Below are 27575 nucleotides of genomic sequence, written 5' to 3'. Positions count from 1 at the left end.
AATTGATAATTTAAAATGATTAAACAGATAAAAGCAATCAGAACAGTGTTTAACAGCTATTGAGGTGATGGGTTCTTTTCAGCTCTAGTGCTGAATTTTCAAAGCTTTCTGTTAATGTACTTTCCTAAAGAACATTGATTTGAGAAGCTGTTACCAGGGAAGGAAATACTGAATTATCAGATTTGGGTTAAAATAATCGAAAAAGGGCTGGGTCTAAGAAAAACAAACAGATTTTCCACTCAAATCAAAATAAATTTGAATCATCCTATATCTACTCATAAAATCCATAGATTGATCTTTTAAAATGTGCCTTTTCCCGCAGATGCGAGACATTTAACCCCATTAGTCTCTCGTTGCCAGCATCTGGTTCTTTGTGCAACAAGATATGGCAACATGAGCGATTAGCGAACCTGTGATGACTGCTGTAGTGTTGTAACTTGGCCAATTCTTAATGTAAACATTAATATTTTGGATAATGCACCAGGTTAAAGTGTTCACTTAACAGCAGTAATTCTCTGTGAATGTCTTTCATAGTCATGCAAACTAGATATTGAAACTGAATCGGAATCGATTTGGGGAAACTAGTGCCGATACCCAGCCCAATTGGCAAAAGGCTAAATAGATGGAGCTCATTATGTTTTCGCATTACTGGCTAAGGTTCCTGGAGTGTAAATTGTGTACGGTGTTATGATGATCATTTAACAAGACTAAAGCTTGTCTATTCAGCCGGTGAAGGGGCAAGGCGGGTTGGGGCGGAGGGGTAATGAGGCCCCTAGCACACCCATAGCGTGGCCTCAATTGTTCTATATTGTCATGACAGTTTGGCACGGCACGTGTTAAGTGTATCTGTTTGTGCCACTTTTTATTAATAATGCATCACTAGTTCCCAGCATCTGTCAGGGTTTTGTTTCCCACAAGATAGTGATTCTGGGTTGCTTTGACATACAGAGCGGCTGACATTTAAATTCCTTCAACTTGAAGTGATTCAATATCGTTTGGACCTGTATGAAAAGGACTTGCGTGGCCACTGCAGTGGGACCCCTACGTCTCCCTTCACTGGCCCTTTTACTGTGCATCTCTATATAGTCCTCCTACTCTGAGCACTTAAACTTTACTCTTAAATCTTTTTCTCCTCGCTGAATCCTCCATCTTTTTTTCAGTCTTTTTCCCTTCCCGTCAGTCTTCCTCTCCCTTGATAGCTCACCCTTTCCCCGACTCGCGCTGTCTTTTTGCCTTGAGCATCTAAAGTGAGTGTCAGACTTTTGCTTTAGCACTATTCCTCTGTGCCTACCGCTCATTTTAAACACATTTAAGGTTGAGTTGATCTCGGACCATCTAACTCTCCTACATGATCCTGTTATGATCTATGTGTAACCTAAAATGGAAACCATGATTGGTTTCAAGTAAGAAAACAACTGCTCACCAAGTTACTGCTAATGGGCATACCAGTAAGCATTTTACTTGCCCTTTATTTTGGCCTGGACCGGTTTATAAAACGTTAGGTGTGATGTCAATCTGAGAGGGCGAGAACATATTTTCCATCCCCGGCTAGCAGACTAACGTATGACAATGTAGTGAAATGGTCCAATATGTTTTTTTACCCATTCTTTTGGGAGAAGGTTCAAGACCAGCGTGAAAGCAGTTCAATTTATCTAGTTGTAATCTCATCTAAATGCATAATTAAAACGAATTACACTCTACAAAATGTAACCGGGAAAAGATTTAGTGTCCCCAAGGCTTTTCGTATATTTACAGCCTCCATAAAACACTGGCCTGTCAGTAACGGCCTGTCAGGCAACGTTTCCCAGATCTGGCCCTTGATCTTTTGCTGGAGAATTCTAGGCTTTTTGATTGGCCTTTCTGGCAGGTAGAGAAGATGCACCCTTTCCCCCTGCAGTTAAACAATAAAGAATGCCACGGCCTGATTTAAGTATACAATTTGCCTTCCTTCCTAAAACACTCTCCCTTGTCCCCTGGGATTACTGAATTCCTCCACATATCCCTTTTGTGCTCACTCTGCAGATATGTTGCTGCAGAGCGGTCTAGTTTATTTCACATTCTACTTTTAAATTGGAGTTTTATTACTCCTAAGAAGTGAGGAAAAGTAGTTTTGAAGGTTAAAAGGAAGCCCTTTGATTACTACTAAGCTTCTCTGGTTTTACTACGTTATTGCAGCTACGTATCTTCAATTTATTTTAGAATACATTATAAAATTCATACATAACAAGCAATTAAGAAAATAAACACAGAAGACTAAAGTTTCACTGCACCCTGACAATATTCACATATTTTGTTAAATAGACAGCGATGCATAGTAATAGATTTGCTGGTGAGTGGTGAGAGTAGACCTTCGAAAGTAAAGTTGTGAGTTGGAAAAACCAAAACATGCCATGCTACACAAGCTCCTTTAGAGCTGAGGGGAACTGCAGAATCAGGTCCTGATTCTCTGTTGTTTCTTTCACATATAAATAGTGGTGTTATTTGTTGTTAATAAAAAAATAAGTATATTAAATGCACTTTAAATGAAGTAGGAGACATCAAGTGTGTTTTTGGTCCGACTTCTTAGAAGCATTGTAATACATTTCTTTGATTATCACATAAAGATAATCAACAGAAGCATTATCATGCTGAATAGTGTTACACCTTCTGAGTCCGTTTCTTAAGCAGATGAGTCTGATAAGTGGTTGTCTTCCAGTCAATAGCGCAAGCATTGTGAAAACTGACAGTCAGAATCTGCTGTTTGCAGTTTAGCCAGTGAATGCAGTTTTGGCTTGAAGGTCAGGTAGACTGAATTGAAGTGACTTGAGCTGTGATGGACATCCCTGAATAGGAAGCAAACCACAGCTATGCATGTTTTAACACAGGCGGGCGGGTTCGGACAGATGCTCATCTGTAGCAAGTCCCTTTTTTATTTTCATCAGACATACCACTGACCTTGGCGGCAGGAAATTACTTTTCAAAACTCGGATGTTAAATTAACTGTATTATATTAAATTAAACGCCGAAGGAGAATGGTGATTGCTTAATTTAATTATGTTATTAAACAAATAACTCAAATAACAAATCACATTTATTTCCCTGCTTTCTCACAAGACTCCATTCAACCCATTCAATTACCGTTAGTTTATTTGTTATTAAATGAAGCTATATCCATCCAGCCATAACTTATATCCTGCTCAGGGCCCAGGGGACTACAGCCTATCACACATTCAGAGAGATGCAGTGTACACAATGGACAGGTCACCCCAGACAAACGCGTTCCCGCTGCGGGGAAAAGTGTTGTGTTTTCAGTTCACCTGACCTGCATGTCTTTGAACTGCAGCACTTGAAGGAGACCCCGGCAGTCATGGGGAGAGAAGAAAATGTAGATTCCACACAGAAAAGTCCCAGTCTCCATTGGAACAATCTAGCTGTCAGAAAACAATGCGAACCACTAGTATCTGTAATAAGGCAGTCTGTGGAGCTATTCAGGGAAATGTATTGATATTTGCTCTCGTCCACTTATTTTCTACAGAAAATGTTTTCCAAGCTTTCAGCGATGTATTTTATGTAATGATGTATCACATTTTGAACCATTTGCCTATAACTTAAGAGCATTGCTTATTGTGTAGGAGGCAGCAATAGCAGACTTGTCATCCGGAGTTCTCTTTTTGTTATTTTTACCTCTTTTTATGATGACTTTGAAGTCAGCAGTAACCTTACAGCTGTGAACATAGCAATGCAGTGGGTTTATTTGATATTTGATGGTGAATAAATGCTTCAACTCCTAAAGACCCAAGCCAAGCTGGTTCATTGTTAACATAATAGACTACTTAAATCATGATTTTAATGTCTTTGAATTCTGTATAGTTGCTTTGAATTACTTCTTAGTTGTGTTCAAGAATTATTTTGTGTCTGGGTTTTTCTCCTACCCTTGACATGAGGTACGATTAATTAATTAAGAATGCACAGCACGAAGATGCAGATGGCCAAGATGCTCTTCCCCAAAAAGATCAACAGAAAAGTTCAGCGCATTCGTATTCAGAGCATTATGGGTGACCGAATAATCAACTTTTTGATCTGAGGAGCCTGATTCGACTGCAAATCATAGTCGAATCGTCGAAGTGACGGGAAATGTGTCACATTTTTGATTCTGTAAAGGAAATTGATGAGCTTTAAATTATGAGCTTTAAATTAAGACCTTCAAATTCAAAAGCAGGATTGGCGGCTCTTGACATATATCTTTCTCCACCCCTGCCTTCTTGTCTGAAGGAAAAAAAATAACTTTGAGCCTGCCTGCTGGAGTCTGAGATGACGAAGAAACAAAGATAAAGAAAATGTTTCTGCTTCCCTGAAGTCTCAGGATTTGCAACATTTAGCCTTCCCCTCGAGTTACGTGGTACCAGCCTTGTACCAGCCTGCCATCTATTTAGTGGATCTTCTTTTTGTTGTTCAACAGTTTGTTCCAAATGAGCATTGGCCCAGAAAATGATTGAGCTTTGAAATAATTGAACCTTTAAGCCTTTTGGAAACCATGCAGTTAAAGTTATATGAAAAACATTCATATAGGACATTTTATTTATAGTGTTTAAACAATAAAAAAAAAATCAATATATAGCAATATCATTCCGATTTCTGACTTTAAATGGTTTGTCAGTGTTTGATGCAACAATATTACAGCATCATGTTCAGGTTAACAGTATTATCTTTATTATCAAAATCATATCCTTAATGTTAACAACTCCTATGGAGCACAGAGCAAAGTTTTGGTAAACTGGCAAAGGAGAACTGAGATGCGAGGTCTCGGATCCATGGAAGAGAGACTAAAAACGGGTTTGTAATGAGGGATTTTAAATCCACTCTTGCTGATTATCAAAGCTCAGCGGGAGGACATGCCGCTCCGCCAGAAACAACTCTTAATTCACAGTAGGGAGCAGTTTCTAAAGATCATTTTTTTATAACATCTTAGTTCTGATAGATTCTTTTTCATAACATCTTAGTTCTGATAGTTAGTTAAAAACCGCATTAATATCGACATAGGAAACAAAATCAAACATCAAACATTACCAGAGTCGTCAATGTATGATCCGAGAAACGCAAAAGTGATTTCAGAGAGAAGCCGACAGAAGGGTCTACAATATGTGTTTGAAAGATATATCAAGGGTGTCAAACTGATTATGCAGTGAAAACAGGCTAAAACGATAAAGCTAAAACCTTCAGACCGCCATGTAGAAGTGAAACGCCACATCAACTGGCGATCAGGAGTTAGCGTAGTATAAAAGTCCCTATTTAATGCTGTGCTAATGCACTCTGCTAATGTCAGCTCCACAGGTTTATATTTAGAAACGTATCGCTTTAGAGAAGTATACATCACTTTGACATTCATCCTAAAGCTTATATGGGTAAGGGTGGAAATACAGCATTGGTTATCATTGTTAGTCTTGTAGTGATCGTTCACAAATTTATATAAAAGGCCCTGCATTGCCACATTGCAATACACCAGAGAAAATGTACTCCACTGGAGCATTAACTGACTACTGTCAGTGAACACCCTGATGACTAATAGGCACTAAATTCATAATCACATATTTTATCTGAAAGGTGAATATTGCTTTTTCATTGCTAGACAAACTTAACTATTGAAGTAGTGCTGATCTGGATAGTCAGTTAATCGATTAGTCAATAAAGTAATTTATCTGTCAAAAAAGAGAATTCTTAAACACATGGTGCCTCCGTGTTCTCAAATGTGTGTATTTAACACTTTTCTGTTTTAAATATTGTATATTGAATACATTTGAGTTCCGTATCTTTTGAACAAAACTGGCAATTCTAAGACATTACCTTGTGTTCTTGAGACTTGAAGGCCATGTGTCGCTATATGTTGACACTAAATAAACTAAACAATTATGCAATTGATTAGGAAAATAATTGGGAAAGTAATTAATAATTAAATCAATGGTTGCAACCTTCTATTAAATCCTCTTTGACCACTTCCTCCAGTAGACATAACTGTAAAGCGCATAGATTTTTCTGCATTACCCATTACTCTTGTGATTACTCTCCATATTCAACGGTAAAACCAGGGCATCACTCTGCCTTAAAGCGGTTCAAGCTTCTTTACATTGTGAATCCCAGAAACATGAGTTTTGCACAAAAGCCCTCATTTGAATTTTTATCTTATCAACTTGTAAAGTAGATGATTTAATCATTATATTGAGATCCATCGGTGAAAAGGAATTGGATCAAATGAACACATACTGTTTCACAATATACTGATGCATACATCAACGTCATCAAGGGTTGGGTTTGGTTTGGTTTGCCTAAGGATTCCTTAAACATTTCTACATTAAACCATACTGCAATGACAGAACAAACCAAGTTGTGAGCATCCACCAGTTAGCAAACACTCTTTAAATTATAACCATTTTATTTAAAAAATATATGTTTTGAGGGGAAAATGTTTTTTTTTTTCTTTTCAGTTTGGCACATCTTATCCACTATACAGATATGAAATTGTACATATTACAATACAAAAGGAAAATGGGAAGAGAAAAGCATTCATTTTGCACAAAGAGGTTGGGTAAGAGAGAGGGGATTGGTTCACTTGTTTTTGTCGTTTTTTTTTATTTTTAGGCAGGGTGGGGACCAGGGCTAGAGGATGACAAGAGGAAACAAAAACGGTTTACAAAGAGCCAGAGTGCAAAGGGATGCATATTTCTACAAATTTCGTGGATTTTCAGTCACTTGGTACAACTGCAGTCTTAAACAGTGAAATGTCAAATGATTGACCGAACTTTATAGGAATTCCACACACATCCCCATTCTTGGTGTTATCAAAAAAGAGGTTTCTTCATAATGTTTGCTGAATGACATTAAGAAATATTCAACTCAATTGACTTTTGAACATGCAAGACAGATCAGAAGGGCAGTAGTAAAAGCAGTGCGAAGCTGGAAGAAAACAAAATTAGAAAACAAAGTGGAGTAGCTTGACTTTGGAAATCAGTTCTATCATCGTATGCAATGTTTTCCATTGTATTCAAATGTGAAGTGTAACAATTTTTGGTTCACACAAACACTTTCTTAGAAGTTGTTGTAGGCATCTTATGACCATGAGCACAGAGACATTGACACAAGCATTCATTTAGAAGATTGAAGCCAAATTTTCACAGCCTCAATTAAGTGACGAAGCCAAAATGGCACCTCCTGGCTATCTCTAGGGAGCACCAGCCAACAACCTGCGTCCTCGTTGCTCAAAGCCACATAACTCGTTTTACTGCTGCTGTGCTATCAGAAGCATCTTGCCGTCATCACCAATGATTTGGTTGAACATATCCAAAAGTTGAAATGTTGATAAAATGCCATATGGTTAATTTCCTGGAAAAAGAATTCCAAAAAATGCAGTATTTTTATCTAAACTATTAAGAATTGAACTTTGTCTTGTTGTCCTTGTTGTATTGTTCAAAGATTCAATAGTTCCCTTTTACTTGTAACAAAATTGTTGTTGCTTTGTGATCAGTGTGCATTTCATGCCCGCGGTGCTGTCAGTCAGTATGTATCCTTTAATTCTTTACCACCTTTGCTTGGCAAGAAAGATTGTTTGGTTGGTTTTAATAAACCAAGACATTGTCCCATCGTTGCCCCTCTCCATCGTCCCATCAATTCCTCTCAATCCCTCTCTTTCACCCTGCCCCCACCACCAAACTGAACACAAAGAAGTGCGGAGCTGCGGCAGCAGCTTTAGTCTGATGCTAATGCACATCCTCTCCCCTGCATACCAATGTGTCCTGACCCTGGCTTGCTGTTTGCTTATCACTGGCTCTCCATTTGCTTTCAGGCTATTGACCGCAATTTAACTTGACACTTGTGACTGCTAACCAAGGAACTGTTATAATATGCATTATTCAACGTAATCTCCCTTTTAATACAGTAAATGACAACCCAGTACCCCTAACAAGAACAATGTCCTGAAGTAAAAGGTTCAATGTTTTTATGTAGTACGGAGGATGATTGGACTAGAACTATTTTTGAGTGGCTGAACAAGCTTAATGTTGCTGGATCACTGGTGTGGGTGACAGAATATCAGATTCTTTTTGCCGTGCCTTAATTGGTTCAATCTTGAGCCTGTCAGTCCTGATTAGTGTGTAAGCAGTAAAGAGCCTTGGCTACTGGGGAACGGTTTTATTTTCAGAATGAAATGCTTTTCTATCTGGCTATTCACTTGCTACCCTCACACCTCTCACATGAGCATGTATGTATATTGATCCTAGTATAATAGCAAATCAGCAAACTGTACTTACTAGGTTAAGCTGTTGGAAATATTATGGTCACAGTGTTTATGGTGTTTGGGGACTAGAGAATCCATGTCCAGGTCATTGTACATTTAAAGGTCAAATCATTATGTTCTTGATGTCCAAGATGAGGAAGACATCTGTGTGTTTTTGCTAAGCAGTGTAGTATATTGGCGATTGACCACAGATGAACAATGCTTAGTGTGTCCCACAGGTTGAGAATTTATTTATGGTGGTTGGCCCTTGTGGGCAGGAGCTCCAACATCCAAAAAGCTGCAAAACATAATTTAATTTACGAGCTAACGTGTGGTTAAAGAGGTCATTTTCCCAATATATATAATTGAACATATATTCACCATATCGGCTGTCTTTTCAATCAGTTCACTCTTGTAGTTGCATTTCCACACACATTTTCTTTTAATATATCCAAATTTAAGCAAAATAATCCCTTTTTGGCTGTTCTCTTTTTGGGGGGTGGGCCGCCCAAATGAATTGTGTAAACAGGAAACACTGAAAGGCCTTTGATCTGATGTCAGATTATAGTTTTGCCTAATTGACTTATTTCTGAATTGGTAAATGTATTAAAATGTGTGTAGACCGAATATCATTTCAGGGCTCTTGTTTCCTCACGAGAGGATTTATTTTTAACAGTGACATTTATTTTCCATTTATAATTCAGAATTAGATTTTGGTCTTCGTGGTCTTTAATGTATAATAGTTATCTTAACATAATGAAACCGTAAAACAAAAACATTTTGATAATTGGTCCAATTAATTTGCCCCAGTGATTGAGTGATTGGCTAACAGTGCCTGTGGTGCAGTTAGAAACATGATTCCAAATACTTACTTTTTTAAAAAGAAATAAGACATAACTCACATTTCTCCACTCAATGTATTCCGTTAGCACAGGGCCATTTGGCTAATGTTTTCTCTGTGCTGCAGAATATAGAGACAATGTGGAGACAAATCTCACAGTTTACAATTTTCTTGTTTAAAATGATTGCCCCTGCCTGATATGAACAACCTTGCATTCATAGAAAAATAAATTTGTGATTATCTCTACATCATCCCTAAACTGTCCAACCTCTGTCATTGTAGCATTCAACATATCTCACATATTGTCAAATCTCACTTGTAGAAATTATGCTTTTTACATAAACTGAAAAAAAAAAAAAAAAAAAAAAAAAAAAAAAAAAAAGCAAACCCTGTATCATCTGAAATGGTCAAATGGCAAACCATATGCTCTAGGAATAAATAAGAGTTCATACTTCACACTCTTTGTAAGGCAGTTGCTGACACTTGCACTGCCCATAGCCGTTTATGATCACGAGTGCCCCTTCTTCATGGCTGGGCTCATACTCATTATAGGGTACCTGTGTAGCTAGATCTGCCATAGGCTGCCGCTGCTGGGTCCTCATCTGTCTGCGGTTCTGAATAGCCGAACAGTGGCGTATCCGGCGCAGGGTGGGAGGGCAGCACTTCCGTGAGATATACACAACGAGAATTATGAAAAAGAATGAAAATAGAAGGACCATAGTTCCAATGATAACCCTTTGAGTCATTACAGTGTTGTCCGTTACAGAGGGGTCCCCTGTCACAGCTGCCTCTTCAAATGTAGCGGTAGTTGCTTGAGCAGTGGGTCGTGTTGTTGTTGTGGTCGTCGTGGTAGTGACTGTGGTAAAGCTCCCGAAATCCTCTGCATAGTCCTGCGTCGGGGTTGGCTGCATATTTCCAAACATGGAGCTTGTGAACTCTGCAGCAATAGTAGCGTCAGTGGTTGTGCTAATGGTCTGGACAACCGGCGCTGAAAAATTCTGGCAAAGCTGGAATCCATAAACCGCATCAAGTATCTCCTCACCTTGGGCATATTCAGGACTGTGGCAGAGAATGGAATGTTCCCACCTTCCCTTAAAGGTGCTTAGCCAAGTGGCCAGAGAGCAAATCCTTTTGGTACATTCCCAATAGTTGCTGGACAGCCCAATGGTACCCAGTGACTGCCACATATCCATGACTTGGGGATCCAGACTGCTTAGTTTGTTGTTATCCAGCAGCAAAATCTTTAAATTTGGCAGCGTTTGAAACACATCAGGTGTCAGGACACGAATTTCATTTCCTGTGAGGTCCAGCTTCTCTAGAGTGGTCCAGGTCCACTCCATGCCGCATGTTAAGTTGCTGATTTTATTCCACTGCAGATAGAGAAACTGGAGGGCAACAAGGCGAGGGAAATGGGCCAAGTTGATCTTGGTCAGCTGATTGTGCTCCAAGTGGAGCTCTTTAAGCTTAATGAGCCCAGCAAATCCATTCCGGGCCAGACTCCTCAGACGGTTGCTGCTCAGGCCCAAATATTCCAGGCTGCGGCAGTCCCAGAATGCACGAACGGGTGTGGTGCGAAGTAAATTGGAGCGGAGGTGGAGTATCTGGAGCTTTCTCAGTCCATGAAAGAGTTCTGGCTCCAATGCAGTCATCTGATTGAAGGACAGGTCTAGTATCTGGAGGTTGATGAGGTGGATGAAGGTTGTGTTGGGCAACTTGGTGATACGATTGGAGCTCAGATTGAGGTCCTTCAGCTTGTAGAGCCCTTGAAAGGCGTCCTCCTGTACTGTCGTGATCTGGTTGTGGTCTAGATGTAGCCAGGTGAGCTGGCTGAAGCCATAGAACTGATCAGGGCTGAGCTCAGTGATGCTATTGTGGCGTAGCGACAACCCCAGGGCCCCCTTGTCCACACCATCTGGGGGTGCCTGAAGCCCCTGGGTGTCGCAGTAGAACTGCAGGTCCTCACAGCGGCATTTTTGAGGGCAGGTTGTGCACGATGCAGGAGGCAGCAGGCACGCTAGGAGCATGCTGATCACACACAGACACAGAGCCGCTGGTGCAGGTCCCACCAATGGCCACCTTGAATGGAAACCTGGGTGGGTTCAAAGATAACAAAATGAACTGTGGGGCGGGAAAGCTTATCTCTGCAGAGCACTTATTACTAATTCATGGTGACGATTGTGCTTTTCCAGTGTGCTCTGCTTTTCCCCCCAAACATGCTGCAGTTTAGATATTTAACATTGACAACTTTCACAATGTACGTAAACATGATTTCTTTGCGCTTAGCTTTAATAGAGATGTCATTTAGTTTGGCTTTTAATGATCAATTACATACATGAGCTGGACTTTGTTTCCACACCCTTTCTATTTATATATAGCCTATTTTGTTCATATTTCGTGCTCTGTAATTTGTCTTAAATACATATTTTTCTGCTGATTTCCGTCAATCATCATTTATTGCGTATGTTTCCCCCCCCCTTTTTTTCTTTACCATCGCAAATATGCAGATGTCCCTTTTGAATTCTTAGTTTTTTTTTTTCTTGAGTCATCTTCAGCACTTAAGAGGTCTGCCATACAATACAAATGGTGTATATATATATATATATATATATATATATATAAATATATATATATATAAATGGTATATATATATATATATATATATATATTCCCAACTAGTGTTTCCGTGTAGAAGGAAAAATGAAGGACAATTGCGGTAAATAGACTAGGCTGAAGAGCTTTTAGTCCTTAGCCTCCCTCTTACTTGTATTCCCTATTCATGTCCAGACCTTCCATATAAAAGGACTAACTTACCCATTCTTTTGTGCACATCGGAGGCTGCATTCAACTGTCCTTTTCCGCAGACTCTTGGAGCAACCAGATGGAAGAAGAATCCAAAGGGAAAAAACCCTTTTGAGTAAGCACAAAAGGAATCAGCCTCTTTGGAAATAAAGCGATTCTGAGCCCACCCAATTGAAACAAAATATAAAATTCCATGTCCCGAGCGGATGTTTATTCCCGTGGTTTTGGTCAGAGTCCTTTAAAATCCAAGCTCAAAGAAAGGGTCGAATCTTTTCCTTCATCTTACGAATCCTGGAAAATAAATATTTATACACATTCTTTTTTTTTTTGAAGTTGATCAGTTGCATCCAGAGCGACTCCGGTGAACAGACCCCCCCTCCCTTCCTCTCCCTTTTTTCTTTTTCTTTTTTTTACCCTTTTGTTTCCCTTCCACCGCAATGATGTCAGCTCAGATGGTTAATTGAAGATCAAGCGTTCCCTTTTCCTGGCCGTGCTCTTCCAACCCTAACTTGTTGATGGCAGCCAGAGATCCTGCTTCCGACGCCGGCTCAGTCTCGGCATAGCCTCTGCAGAGCTGTGAGCGGAGCCCTCGTCTGCTAGCTGAGACGCAGGGAGAGAAAAAAGCAGAGCGGGGAGCCAGGGATGTTATTCTGTGCTTTTTGTTGCAGCCACTCACTGCTACAGAGTGGTGGCAGCCTGGCGTCGATCATCACTACTGTTTCTCTCTCTCTTTCTCTCTCTCTCTCTCTCTCTCCCACACTCACAAACACCCTCTCACTCTCTTGCTCAGTCACTTGCTCTCTGCCTCATACGCACTGCTTGTGCACCTCAGTCTTCCTCCACCTCCCTCTTGCATCCTCACTTCCCTCCCACTGGCTCGTCACCATCAGAATATTGATATCTTGAACGTGTTGCGGCAGCTTGCTGTTGAAATTAAACACAGCTGTAAATCTCCGCCTCGCCTTGCCGCTGTTATGCATGCGCCTGTGTATGAACGCATACCAGAGACATACACAAAACATATAAAATACATGAAGCTCATTATAGTTTGAAACATGTGGCTCCAGACAACATCAACATGTGCATGGGTGAGCAAAGATGTGCTGCTTTCCCTTATCTCTGTACAAGAGCGAGCATGCTATAGGAATGCTTCGGTAGGATGTCTGGCATATATTCATAATTTACATATCCTGAGCAGTGCTGGCATGTGATGTATGGCCAGCTGCTCTGAAGCTAAATTAAGCTGGCTTTTAACATGTAATAGACCAGACCGAAAGCTTTCTTCACTTTTCTTAACCAAAAGGTGATATCAAAGAAACTAAATGCTGTTTTAAATGTTTTAGTGTTTTTTATTTTTTTTTTACTTTTGGCAAATTTAGTTTTATTTGTGGTTTTTGTTCAAAGGATATTTTTCAGCTCTAGCTAGAGTGCTAAACAGAATGAGATCTCTCTACTTCAGTGCATGAAAGTGCTGACTTTTCCTTAATTATTTAATGTGGGTGGAGATGGATGTGAGGTTAATTTCAATTAACTAGATCTGATGCAGCCAAAGTCTAGATACAGGAGAGAATATGAAGCACTGATCGTGATGACTTCGGCACTTTAACACCTTCTTTTCCACTCAAGCATCTCTTACCTAAACATGACCTCAGATTGCTTGAGCCCCCCAGGCCACCATGTCTTATACTTGTACATTACTTTAACTATAACTAACTAAAACAAGTTCTCTATAATTCAAATCTGTATTTGTTTGGATAATATGGAAATCATGTTACTTAACTTCTACTTCCTAAATAATTTGGTTTCATAATTCTCAGGTTTTAGGACAACACATGCATCTGGCTGTGACTTTCCAGGTCACTTGACCGGCATGCTGCTGTCATTCTCCACATTTATTGGGGTAGACTTCATCTCCCGCTGGGACTTTTCTGCAGAATGTGAGCGTAGAAATCATGGGGGGGCATGAGGGATATTCCCTCCACTCTGTGTGTACTGGCTTCCCATTTGTAATTCAAGATGTTTAACAAGCATTTTTTAAAGCAAAGTGAACATGCTGAATTATCACAGAACAACATCATAGAGCTCTGTGATAATTTGCCACTTGAAGCATATTTTGATTCCATTGGATTTTTCCATAATCCAGTGGACCAGTGGTTTGGTGCAAAAGCGAGGTTCCTATATCTGTCCTAAAGGAGATGGATAGAGACTTGAGTATCATAAAAGATGCCGCAGAGAAACTGCCTCCATGATAAGCACCTGAAGAAGTGCTTTTGAACCCTCTGGCGCGGAAATGAAATATAGGCTAGGCGTGAATAAAATAGGATTGAGAGAGTAGGGGCAGAGCAGACTAAAGTCCTACCGAAGCACTGCATCCAACCAGCACAAAATCACAGGGGATTAGAGCCGTAGGAGCTCCCCGGCTCCTAACTATGTACACAACCCCCCAATGGGCAAAGGGCAGTGGGGGATGGGGCAGGTCAATGCCACCACCATCCATGGTGTTATGTCGCAGTTGATTTGAGCATTATAAGGGGGGATGAACAGCCCAGAGACCAACTGGTTCTTTGCCTTTTCTCTGTTGCCCTTTGCCGTTCATCAATTTTTGCTCTAATTGCATTATTCTCCAGTGTCTGTCCATCTATCCGTCCCTCACCCGCTCTTTCGTTTCTCTCCCTCCATCTCTCCATCATTCCTGAGAGTTTTTAGATTTTTTCCACGTTTCGCTTGAGCAGTTTGCAGAATGCGGCTGAACATCTCTCTGCTCTCAGTGGGGGCCAGCATTTAGGGCTTTGACGGCTGCATAATGTTAAACTGTGTGACTCCTGCCAACGGTGTTGCCATGTGTAGTAAATTGTAACCTTTTAATCAACACACATTTCTCAGTGAGTATGAGAAAGATGTCCCTGTGGGGAAGAGATTAGAGTATTACTTTCAGTGTTACTTTACATTATTAGTGCTCATGGTGATTAACCTTTTTTCTGCTGCTTTTAATTTATGAACAAAGAACAGACTAATAGTGTTTCCATGGTTTCTACTAGCGGTGGACCGATTAATCGCTTTGGCTGATTAATCTGGCAGTTGGGATGTTTAACAAACTATCTTTATCAGTGGAACTGGGCTCCAATAGTAGCCAATGGCTATACATGCAGGGACATACAGTACATCACTGTTCTACATAGAGGCTCCATATACATAATTAGCGCCACTTTTGCTCTTAATAATAACCTAAACAACTGTTAAACACACCATAAAATGGCACTACCTTTAATTTCAACAATTCTTACTGATGTTGGCCTATTAAGCCTCAGAAAAACACGTGTGTGATATTGTGCTATACAAATAGCTTCTTGCATCAGAAAATGATTTTGGCAACAGTGGATAAAAAAATTCATGAAAAACACCAAGACAAAGCTAGAATAAGAATCAGTTGTTAGAATAAAGGCATCTCAGTGCTGCTCACATCTATCTCATTAAGAAACTAGAGCCTGCGTCACAGGTTGACTTTGTTGGTTTACTGTTATATATTGTACATAGTTCTGTACGGTTTTCCTGTAGAGGGCTGTGGGTGCAGGATGGCTTGAACAGGATTTGGTTAGTCTCTTTTGATCCCTGCATGAATAAAAACTCTAATTTAAATGCAGTTTGCAACAGCAGCAATTAAAAGGGTGTGGTGCCCATGAATTATGGCACTGATATAGATGCAAATCAGCTGTTTTTTAACCCAAAGCAGCTGTGCCTTTTACTGATGCAGGCTTTAAGTGTGTGTGTGTGTGTTTATTATTAATTGAAACTGTTGGCTGCCGTTTGTTTGTGTGCTCACTGGTTCGCTCTCAAGGCAATCATTTAGGAAATGATTCCAGTGTTTCAACAAAGGGCAATGTGGCAGCTTTTGACAGCTGGTCTACCACAATGGTTTACAATAAATACAAGGATCACAAATGGATCTGGATGAGTATCTGCCAAGCCCAACAGAAATTTAATGTGAAGATCACTTTTGGGCTCTTACTGGAATGTTTTACATATAAAACATGTATACATATACAAATTTAGTTTCTCCAGAACCTGACAGCATAATATATTGACCTTTTATGTTCCTGAAACATTTTTGTCCTTTTCCATCTGACAGCAACCAGCAGCCAAAAAAAGAAAAAAATGCCACAAATTGCTGTTCTTTTTTGGAGAAACTACATCAAATTCAACAATTTTAGGCAACAAACATATTCAGCAGTTCCTATCCAACTACCTTAATAGTCTAAAAAAAAAGCTTTACTAAAAGACGGAACACACTGTACATTTTGAAGCCACATTATGTATGCAGAATTGTTCCTGTAAATTGAATCTGAAATGTATAATCATCATTGTGTGTTATACAAGCACCCACAGCAAATATGTTGAAAAGTTGTTTTCATTGCACAATGCTAGTCACTAATTCGTCTTTCATTCTTCATGTTCCAGGCTGGACGGAAGGACAGGAGTGATGCTCTGAACACAGCCATCGACAGGATGACTAAGAAGACCAGAGACCTTCGCAGACAGGTAATTATTCTTTTTTTGGGTCAATCATTGTTTTCCATTTTGTCTTCATCGTGCACATAAACTGCTCACTGAGCTTTTATTGTAAAAACAAAAAAAATCAATGTAATTTTTCCATGTTGACATGGTCTGCTATTGGTTTAACATTAGGCAACAAATGGCGTGGATGATCAGGTTACTTGACCATTTTTATAGTCATAGCAAAGCCAGCACACCATGTGAACAATTGTGGAAAGAAACACTCACTCATCTTTCCAAAAATATTCAGCCAACAGCAATCAATTGAAGTCAGTTGGTGTGCTCCCCATGGTGTTGCTCACTGTTATTTGTGGCTGTGCTCACCAGATGTGTCAGGTTACGTAGAAATGTGCGTGTATAATTGTGTGTTTTAAATATGTCTGCACAGGGGATGTATTATTTTTAACAGTGCCTTTTTTAATTTCTTACCTCACAGCTGCGTAAAGCTGTAATGGACCATGTGTCTGACTCTTTCCTGGAGACCAATGTCCCCCTCCTGGTCCTGATTGAAGCTGCCAAGAATGGCAACGAGAAGGAAGTCAAGGAATATGCACAGGTGTTCCGTGAGCACGCCAACAAGCTGATCGAGGTAATGTAATGTTTTGAATGCCTTCCGAGTCAAAACCTGGTGTGACCCAAACCCAGAAAATTCATATTTTTCTTTTCCTTCCCACCAGCTATGGACATTTTTGCTTAGTTTGTAGTAAACATCATCCAGCTTCTCTGCTTTCTCTCTGTGGGTTTGTTCTTAGAGATTCCCCTGTGATACAACTTAAAGATCACAGTGCCTCAGGAAGCAGCAATCTGGGATCTTTTTCCCCTAATGAAAACAAAGATGTAAACATTGAAGTTATTTTCTCTGGTTGCTGTCTTTGTCTTTCTCTCTCTCTCTGTGTGTGTGTGTGTGTGTGTGTTTGTGTTTGTCTCTCTCTCTCTCTCAAGCAAACACACACATTTAGTAAATAGAAGGTGATGCTGACTCTAATCTGATGCTTTCGTGAGCAGACAAGCCAGACGTTGCTGTGTGGTCACAGCAACAGATCACATTTTTAAGCAGAACCAAAGGAATGGAATAACCACAACTCAAGGATAAGTGCTACCTCTGGGAAACTGTTGTCCTTGCCACAACAGATTGATGTTCCATTTCTTATTGGACAACACCACATGTGTGCTTGATGCTTGCAAAGATAAATATCTTAAAAGGAGCCTAATGCATCCTGCCTCTTACCCCTCTCTGTGGTGGGTCTCATGTCTCAACAGAGGTGCTTGTTGCGGGATTTCTTGTCTCCAGCGCTGTATACATAGCAAAGACAACACGGATACAAGGGGGGAAGGCAAAGTGTTGGACTTTGATGGGTAACAAGCTGACAGAAACCTGAGCGATCCTCAGTAGTGGTATTTCCTTCAATTTCTTGAGTGTCTGTGTCAGAGCATGATATGCTGACATTTGAAAGTGACTTCTTCCCATGGGCAGATGACCATGAGTGTAGCCGGATCAGTTGGGCAGTATAAGCATTCACTGGGGAAACCGCTGAAGCATCAGAGGGAAAAAGGAACACTGGGGAGCAGACCCTGAAGGCCTGAGTGTCAGAAGTGGCATTAAAGCATGACATTGGTAGACCCCTAATGCTCAGGCACTATAGCGTGTATCTGCTTATAACACTTGGATGGGATGCACAAAAAAGCCCAGCTCTGATTAAAAATGACTTGTTGGGTATGAATGTCATTAAAGTGATTGACATTGAAATGATTGAATCATTTCTTAGTCCTCTATTTAACGCAGTTGGATGTGATAGAGTTGTGTGTCGATTGAAGCATAAAAGATAAAATCCCTAAATGTGTTTTTCAACTGTCAACAAAAACAGTCCTGAATAATATAATATAAGCTGGACTGAATCATATCGTATGAATCATACTAGTGGATGATAATGATAGTTTTCACTATCTTCATGTAAAGTGGAACTAAACTGCTAGTTCGGTCTAGTTTTAACTAAAATATCCATCAGCAGAGGTAACTTTTGTCACACTTGAATTAGGAACGGTGGTGACATATTTATTTAAATTTCCTTTTACTTTACTATATAGCCGTTAGCGCAATAAGAATTGTTTACATTCTGCAACTGGTTCATGCATTCTGATTTCTTCGGATATTGAATAATTTTGTGCTGCCAAGCAAACCCTATAGTAAGTGAAGCCTTCAGTACAAACATTTGGCATTCAAATGTTTTAATTTTATTGTATATGTACTCCTGACTGTAGAATAAGACACCAAATACCTTTAATGAAGGCAAAGTCGTGCAAAAAAAACAACTGTGATATACCGTGAAACCGGCAGAATCTTAGAAAGTACCATGAAACGGATTGTAAGTCGTACCACCCAGCACTATCTCAAGGTACGTTCAGATGCTAACTGAATTCTAAAGGTGCCGAGACAACCTCAAAGTGCAATGCAGTGACTTGAGCACATGCTCCCAGGGTGTCGTCATTCTTGCCCTAGTAATTTGAGGCAAAGGTTGGTCAGCGGGGCTTAAACGTGGTGATTATGTCATCAGCAAAATGACAAATCCATACTTTTTAAGAAAAATGAAATCCTGTTTTAGGGTTTCAGTAACAAATGTCAAGTTCACCACCTTCTTGAGTAACTGTCACAGTAGTACTCATTACTTGGATTATATTTTATTGTTAATATTTAAATTTGCAGGAGATGCATGCCATAATGCCTTTGTTGTAGCTAAGAATTGCAATGTTTTTAGGAGAGCTTAATGTTGCATTTTTATCATTTTAAATTAACCGATTTTTAGCATAAGCTGATATAACTGCCAAAGTAAACGGTACTGTAAGTTGCTCTGGAAAAGGTCCTCTGCCAAACTCTATAGATTGAATGTATGGAGTTATGATGTCAAGAGCGAGGAGTAATAAAATGTTTGGTTGTTTATCACATAAGTAATGAATATGTTGTAAATGCAATATGTCCCTTACTCAGAAAACTCAGGACCAGCAAGTGCCACAAATCTGTTTGTATGACATCATGAGTTGTGTATGTGAAGGCAGCCTAAAGGCAAATGGTCCATTAGCTCACACACATTTGTTTGAAAGCTATATTATTACTGACCCACATTTATTAGGAGGCCCCCTTTAAGCTCCTCCCCTACCCTTGTTTGTCAGAACATCATGCTTTGAAACCTGGTATTATTTTTATCATTTTTATAATGCATAATTACAGGTTTTATAGTTTCATTTAATTGAGGTGTCAAATCCTGCTTCAATGCACTTTATGTAAGCTATCAGACAGCAGCTTGTAATGTATCATGACCAAGTTCACTTCTCTAAATTATTCTCTAAACAAAAAAATATTCCACATTGCATTTATAATCTATTCACTTTGATATTATCAGGTGCGATAGGTGTGCACCTCTGTGTCTGTCCACTGCTAATCTTGCTTTCTGCTGCAGCAAAGTGCTGATTATTTTTGGTGCCCGGTCGCTGCTGCATGCTCAATAAACTCTTGTGGTTCAGTGACTCACCATCATCGTTGTTTAAGAGCAGTGCTTTTGCTTTTTATGCATTAAAAACAGCTCCTTTTAATATTTTTATTTTGCATGATTGTAGCCGCTGACCCGCATTGTTTGCTGCTCGTCTTTGAGTTTGAATAAAGTGTGTTTAGCGACGCCTTACAGCCCATTGGTGGCTACACTGGGGCTTAGCCAATTGTGGGTTGTTTTCATTAATCTACACACTACAGCAGTGGTCGTTGCAGACGGACCTGGCAGAGATCTGAGTGCACCTTTCTCGTTCCTAATGTTATTAGACTGTGTTCAAATGTAGACACGTATGAAAGGAAACTATGGCAATGAATGTTCATACTGCCATTTGTCGCAAAATCCAATGGTTAAGTGTTTTTCATGTCCCATGTTGCTTGGCATTTTTAAGCAGAGAAATTCATCATCTTAAGAGCAGGGGAAAAATAGACTGAGCTGTTGCCTGGGTGCCCAGGACGATGTGGAGATTTGAGCACACAGTTGGCAGAGGAAGAATGTAGTCTAGAACAAACAGCTGAATATATATAGCTAGCATCTGTAATGTCCTCATGTAATGTCTTCTTTGAGCCTTTCATCCAGGCAAAGGCATGGTAGGGACATTAGATGGAGGATTAGTTTACATTATTTAGACAAGTTGATGTTTCCTCTGAGTGCACATTCTGTTTTGATTATGAGCTTTGGAGTTAAAAGCCAATAAGTCAGAGATTTGATGCATGACAAGTCAAGATGCAGGGATGCCTCCATTGAGGTGTGACCAGTGATCCAAAGGAATAGTGTAATCAGTGGTGGAAATAGCTAGAACTGCAATTTTTTACACTGTGCCAAAAGCTTGTTTTTAATGCATAGAAAGCAGAAGCAGACAAATAGCCTAATATAATAAGATGTGTTTACATTTCTTTATTTAATTTGATAGATAACTCAATGTTGAAGTCTAATGCCTCCTGCATTAAAATCGAATATATATATTAGTGTTAGCTGAATTCTTCATCCTTGAATGGCTTAACTTTTATCAAGTTTCCAACCTTTTTTATATGGAGAGCTACTAAAAAAGAAATACAGCTACAGATGTTTACCTCTGATTTTATTATAACAATGATGACATTGCATATTTAGCTTCCAAAACACATCCCCCCCCTCCTCCTCCTCCTCCTCCTCCTCCTCCTCCTCTCCTCTCCTCCTGTCCTCTCTCCTCTACTGGCAGCCAAGAGGAATTATTTATGATCGGGTATCTAACCCTGTTTGGCTATACATCCACGAGCGTTCTGTCTGCATTTTCTCAGCATTTCAAAGTTGGTTCATTAAGAAGGATACGTATTATCTATCATAATATCTGTGACACACTGTGAATCATTGAACCTGCTTTTATTGTATAATATGGGAAATGATGAGATGGTAGTGGTAAACGTGTTCGTCATGTCGTCTTTTTAAGTCTAATATCCATAAACATAGTATTCAATATCCATCTTGTTACACATAGAATCACACACAGCATTTCTACTAAGCCAGTGTGCACTGAATGGTCGTTAAAGAGATAGTGTGGTAAAAACGATACACCGTGATAAAGCCATGGGGATAAAGTTTATGGGATTGTCCTTCTTGGTGTATCTGCCTAGACAGCATAATTGAATCACTGGTCCTTACCCATCTCAATTCATTGTCATTGAATGGAATGTATATTAGTGCAGGAGTTTAGGTTTATATATCTTTGTAGCCTAATAAAACGGTTATTGTGGGGTTTTTTTTTCTCTATGGAAAGAAAGTATGAATTAAAACTGGTGCATTTAGATAATTGTTTTGCACTGATTTATTAAACTCTGACTCTGCTGACACTTTAAAAAAAAATGGTTTGGTTACAGGATGGCCAGTGGGAAAACATTACTTGACTTTAGGGTCGAATTTTCTTGTTTGGCTTCCTCCACAGTGTCTTTATGCTCAAATGGCTGCCCTCCCAGTGGTGTCACGCTGTGAGTTAGAGAAGGCTTATGTGAAAGATCATGAAAGTGAAAAACGCAGATCTCCCCATAAAGTGCCCGTTTCTCTTTATATAACCGGCTCTCTCAACCTTCCACTGGTGTTGCTGGATTCTCTCCCTGTGGTCCCTGCATGTGTTTGCATAGGGATGTAGGATGTTTTATATCAATGTTTCAGTGTGCTTCACCAGCACAGTGGAGTAAGTGCTCCTCATCAGCAAAATTGCTAAGGAAATTGTGAGGTTGGGGTCGGCATCTTCTTGTGGAACTGAGTAGACGGACGAGGAGGCGAGGAACTTCCGCGTTCATTCACACTGCCACTCTCACACCCAGTGATGCATTGCACCACCAGGGCTTTCATGGAATTATTTTCCTTATTATTTTCATAGATTTGCCCCACATTTAATATAATTTTATCTACCAGCTTAAATCTGGAGATAACAGACCCCAGTAGAGTTCATTAGGCCAAACATGAGCAGTCAGAAGATCACACGGGTTCAAAATAAACCTCATTAAACCTATTAAAAATGAATACCCGAGCTGTGCATTAATAAACATTCATTTTGATCAAACGCAACTTTCTGCTTTATTGTGAATGCATGTACTGTTTAAATGCACAACTGACAGTTCTGTTGCACAGTTTTATAATATTATGGTATAAATCTGATCACTGCTTATGTTGCTGCGTGACCCAGATCTCAGTGATTTAATTATTGACTAAAGTCTGACAGATTCATTGCTGAAATTACAAAAAGAAGACCCAGGTTGTTTAAAAAAAAAAAAAACCCCAACTTTCAGCGCTTGTTCCTGCTGTAGTACAATCAAGAGTTGTTTTTTGCTTTATGTTTCTGCACATTTTCTGTCCATTGGATAATCCCTCTTTGGCAATGTTCCTCACATCCCAGGCATTCTGTTTCAGCATTGTTGCCAGCATATCCCTACCAACAAATGGGAATATTCAAAGTCTCTTGACCTAAATTTTGTGAATATGAGTAGATGCATAATGTTACCCCGGAAGATGCTAGAATATTTAGATATGGTTGTGCGAGAGCATGATTTGTTGGTCAGTACAAGAAAATATACTCACAAACCATAAACGTGTGCAGCCAGAAGGAAGACTTGCTTAGCTCAGCACTCCAGTTCTCACTCATTTTTTAAAGTGTCAGGAATATTTCCCTCTCTGATCAGGGAGCGTAATGGCAATCTGGCAGCCTCGTGATTAAATCACAAATAACAACGTCTTTGAGTCTCCAGCTACAACCATTTACACTTGGAGGAATTTACTAGTTTTTGGAAACGAATACAAAATTTGTATTTTATCTATTCATTCAACAGCTTAGCTTTTGTCCCCCCATGTTGTCATATTGTGTCATTTTGCAGCTTTATAAATTAATCCTCAGCTTTGGGTTGATATTCCACAGGGATTGGTTGTACTGCAGAGCTGCTCTATTTCTGATGGATAAATTCATTATGGAAGCTTGGGTTTGGGATGCTTCTCTAAGATTAAATGTGCTTTCTTTGTTCCTCTCTAAATAAGACTCTGTCAGTCTGTGGCTAACAAGGAGATGTGTGTTTCCTGTTTAGGTGGCCAACCTGGCATGCTCCATCTCCAACAATGAAGAGGGAGTGAAGCTGGTCCGCATGGCAGCGTCTCAACTGGAAGCTCTTTGCCCCCAGGTAACTGGCTGTTTTGCACCCAAATTCCACCCACCTCATTGATTGTTCACCTCTTTGGGAGACTTCCACATTGTCTTTTAATACAAGCACTAGGAGTTGCACTAATTAAAAACAAATTGAAATCGCAGCACAGAATTTTTTTTTTAATTTTTTTTCCAACTCATGGTTATGATCATGAGTTAAGAAAAAAACAAAAAACCAAAACGTCTTTCTTTCTTTAGTTTAGATACGTACAACATATTTAAACAGCAACAATAGCTTGGATTCAACTCTGGGGTTTTAATTTCACGCATACTATAGATGATATAGAGGGAAAAATTGTGTAGAACAAGAATAATGTCTATGCTTCCACCATTGAGCCCATCTTTTCATCCCCTTAGCGTTTTAACCGCCAGTCTCTCATCTGTTCCCCCGAGTCCTACCAGCTTTCTCCACTATGCTGCCACTACTCCTTTTAATCTCATCTAATGACTCCCATTCATCCTCAGCTTTTGAAATTCACAGATGTTTCTTCCCCCCCAAAAACAAGCCGCTCTTAGTTTTATTTCATTCAATCCTTCAAAACACTCTGCACCTATAATCATTCCCTGGAATAAATTGGCTTCATGCTGCAGTCCCAACATTGGGGTGGGAGAGTGGGTGGTGGTGGGGGGGGAGGGCTTCGCGCAATCAACCTATGCTAATGTTGTGGCTGAGGGCTGTGCTGTAATGGAGCTTTAATGGCTGTAATTGGGTGATTACAGGTGATTAATGCAGCGTTAGCCCTTGCTGCCAAGCCCAACAGTAAGGTGGCCCAGGACAATATGGATCTGTTCAAGGAGCAGTGGGAGAAGCAGGTCCGCATCCTCACCGACGCCGTTGATGACATAACATCCATTGATGACTTCCTTTGCGTGTCTGGTGAGTGGGAATTAATTGAATGTCAAGGCCACGTGAAGGCAAAAATATATGCTTCATACTGTTGGAATGATCATTGATGTTTTTAGGATTTTCTTTTTTTTTAATATGTCAAACCTGAGAGGTTCAACGTTGATTGGTAGACTGGGCTCTGGTCAGCAGTAAGATGGATTCGCACGGAGCACTTGCCTGTGGTATTAGTCCTTTCTGAGGAGAGCCATACATACAGAGGCTGATTGGGCCGTACAGAGGAAAGCACTGAAGCATGAGCAGCACTATGTCTGAAATTGACATCCTGTCACGTGTGTTAAAGCGCACAAATGGTTTGTCGGGCATAACCTCAAAGCGCTCTCGTTAAGCATTAAGCAGAGTGACTTCTCTCACCTCCAGCCAAGGACGGACTGTAATTTACACAGTGGACATTTGCATTTTACAGGCTTCCCATCAATAAGCAGTCTGAGAAGTTGTCTTCAGCCTTCCCCATCCTATACTTGAGCTTCCCAGTGGCCCTCTTAATCTGAGGACTATGCAAACCTAGAACGAAGGCTGAGGATTTCCTGACTCAAGGCATTTTCTCATTATTACTAGTATAAACATGTTCCATCTTTTGATTAAAGCATATCTTGGGTGAAAACGGATCAAAACACAGTTTGAACTTCCTCGCTAACAACTTTGCATCCAGGCAGTCTGATGGCATGTTTGGATTTAAGTGTTTGAGTAGTTCAAAGTATACACCACTAACTGCAACATTGTTTAATGTCCCCAGAGAACCACATCCTGGAGGACGTGAATAAGTGTGTCATCGCTCTGCAGGAGAAGGATGTCGACGGTTTGGATCGCACTGCTGGGGCAATCAGAGGCCGCGCTGCCAGAGTCGTCCATGTGGTCACTTCTGAAATGGACAATTATGAACCTGGAATCTACACAGAGAAGGTCTTGGAGGCCACCAAGCTCCTCACTGACACAGGTAACCCAACAACTGAATTATGTAACGAGTGTAGTTATGCTTATTTCTTTCTGCACATGCACAAGAAAGCTCATGGGAACGTTCTAAAGGCAGACACTATGCTTTATAGTCATGTTACTATGTATAGTATATGAAGCTAGCGTGACGAGAAAGCGGGTCAAACATTCCCACCTCATGGCGTCTCTGTTGGTCAGGAGGTCACGTTGAGCATTTTGCTAATTGTAGATCGCTCATTATGAGTTCAGCATGTGGACACGTCTGTCGTGGGATGAGTGTGGCTCTGTGTCCACTTTATGCCGGATTCACCCAGATCTGTCTACTCGGTTATTCCTCAGAACTCTGCTCTTAAAGAGCTTTTTGTCTTTCCTGTGAATGCTGTTTCAAGTTTGTTGAAGTGTTATTAGAAATGAAAAAAAGCAAAACATTTTTCAGATGCCTCCAGAATTGTTTCTGAAAGTCCATTTTTCTGTTAAGTTAGGTTACGGCTTGTTTACAGCCTTACTTGTATTTATTATGAATGCTGCAGAGTGAGATCCAACAGTTGGCTCCGACTCAGCTGACACTACTGATCTGCACAGCCGGCACAGTTCAGGTGTCAGATAGCCCCGAATATCTTAACCCAGGTTATGTAATGGAAGTTGTTTTTGTCCATATTCTGTGCTATGTCGTTATCAGCCAGTATGTGTGAGCTGTGTTAGCTTCCATCACTAGCAAGCTAACAAGATGGCAGAAAAGATTTGTTGGTTGTCAGATTTGAAAACGGCTTGGTCCTCTTGAGGGTGAGCCCATTAAAAATCAGGAAATGCAGGCTGTAGCTTAAGTTAGATTTCTTCTGTGGCTGAGCTCTGGAGACATCGACTGTCGTGAGACTTTTTGTCAGATTTTCTCATGTCGGCTCCACAAAAAAGTGATGGAATTCAGGTTCAAACCCAACAGAGTCGCTCTTTAATGTAGAATCTCTGCACTGACATGCACTGTCAACTGGCTGACAAATAGAGGCAAGTATTTGTGCATGTAACCAGGCAAGAATTTTAAGTTTTTCATAGGTTTACTTGAGGTCAAGTTTAAGAGACATGCATCAAAAAAAATTGTCAGTATGTAATTTCATTGGTTTGAAAACTTTCTAACTCAAAGTAAAAAAAAAAATCCTTTTCCCTTAATTACCCATTCATTAGAAAATAAAAAGTAACTGGTAATTGAATTTAAATGTCTTGTTATGCCTTGTTTATTTATTAAGAATCCTAGTTGTAAAAAGCTAATTACATTGACTAATCCAAAGTATGACTGTATTATACCACACACTGTAATAATAAAAAAAAAGCAATCTTTTCTTAATTAGATGGCTGACTGAGTACAAAATGTTTAATGCAGTAAAAAAAAAAAGATCACAAGTTGTCTACAGGCATCTATTTAAAAAACAGTGTGCGTGCTGATGTTGTATGTTTAGTTTGGCTTGGTAGAAGGATTGTGCCGCTGAGAAAAAAAGATGAGACTCAAAGGACGTTGCAGCCCTGGAGTTCATGAAAGACAATGCATTTCGGCTGCTTTTTATCTTTTTGAATGTGAACGATTTGACTCGTCAGTAATAGGTCGAGGGAAATGATCGCTGTGACTGTCACAATCAAAGTGCTGCCTGATTTTTAATTTTAACATCATTTCCACACAGAAGCCTGCAGGTTAAAAAAACGCTCTGCAAGCTCAGAACCAAATCTATCTTTCTTTTTTTTTTTTTTTTGCTCCCGCTGCTCTCTGCTCACACATCTGCATCCTGGCATTGATGCCTCTCTCATGAAGGCCCAGCTGAATCCTTAATACTGAATTTGAAATAGTATTAAAGCATATGTGCTGAAGAGCCCTCTGGAGCTGTTATTATATCGTCAATGGGGGGCAGAGTACATGCCTGCTGGGAGAGCTTTGTGAAACCTAACCTTTATATTGGAAGACTCTGTTATGCCAAATCTAGGATATATTCCCCTGAGCATTTTGTTCCTATTTCTCATGCAAACCAAGAAGGCAGTAAGAAAGCAGACCAACAGTGCAAAAGTCCATCTGTCAAAGCTGCATGTAATGACTACACTTTTTAATTACACAT

General features: G+C 39.9%; 2 protein-coding genes across 2 annotated transcripts in view; one reads left to right on the top strand and one right to left on the bottom strand.

Annotated features, from left to right (window-relative positions):
- ctnna1 (catenin (cadherin-associated protein), alpha 1) overlaps positions 1-27575 on the top strand; it is a 75295-nt gene that overhangs the window by 22224 nt on the left and 25496 nt on the right. Inside the window, exons 8-12 of the mRNA XM_054597101.1 lie at positions 16338-16418; positions 16870-17022; positions 23527-23619; positions 24363-24519; positions 25283-25483. Coding sequence (XP_054453076.1) covers positions 16338-16418; positions 16870-17022; positions 23527-23619; positions 24363-24519; positions 25283-25483 — 685 coding nt within the window. The remainder of the gene's footprint in view (positions 1-16337; positions 16419-16869; positions 17023-23526; positions 23620-24362; positions 24520-25282; positions 25484-27575) is intronic.
- Positions 9530-14379, bottom strand: lrrtm2 (leucine rich repeat transmembrane neuronal 2). Its single transcript, XM_054597399.1, has 4 exons — positions 14318-14379; positions 12695-12866; positions 12392-12482; positions 9530-11172 (listed from the first exon to the last, which is right to left on the bottom strand). Exons 1-4 carry the CDS (start codon positions 14377-14379, stop codon positions 9530-9532), a joined length of 1968 nt encoding a protein of 655 aa, XP_054453374.1.

The sequence above is a fragment of the Anoplopoma fimbria genome, chromosome 4 (assembly GCF_027596085.1).
Source record: "Anoplopoma fimbria isolate UVic2021 breed Golden Eagle Sablefish chromosome 4, Afim_UVic_2022, whole genome shotgun sequence".
Taxonomy (NCBI): domain Eukaryota; kingdom Metazoa; phylum Chordata; class Actinopteri; order Perciformes; family Anoplopomatidae; genus Anoplopoma; species Anoplopoma fimbria.
This window is presented reverse-complemented; position numbering and strand designations above follow the sequence as displayed.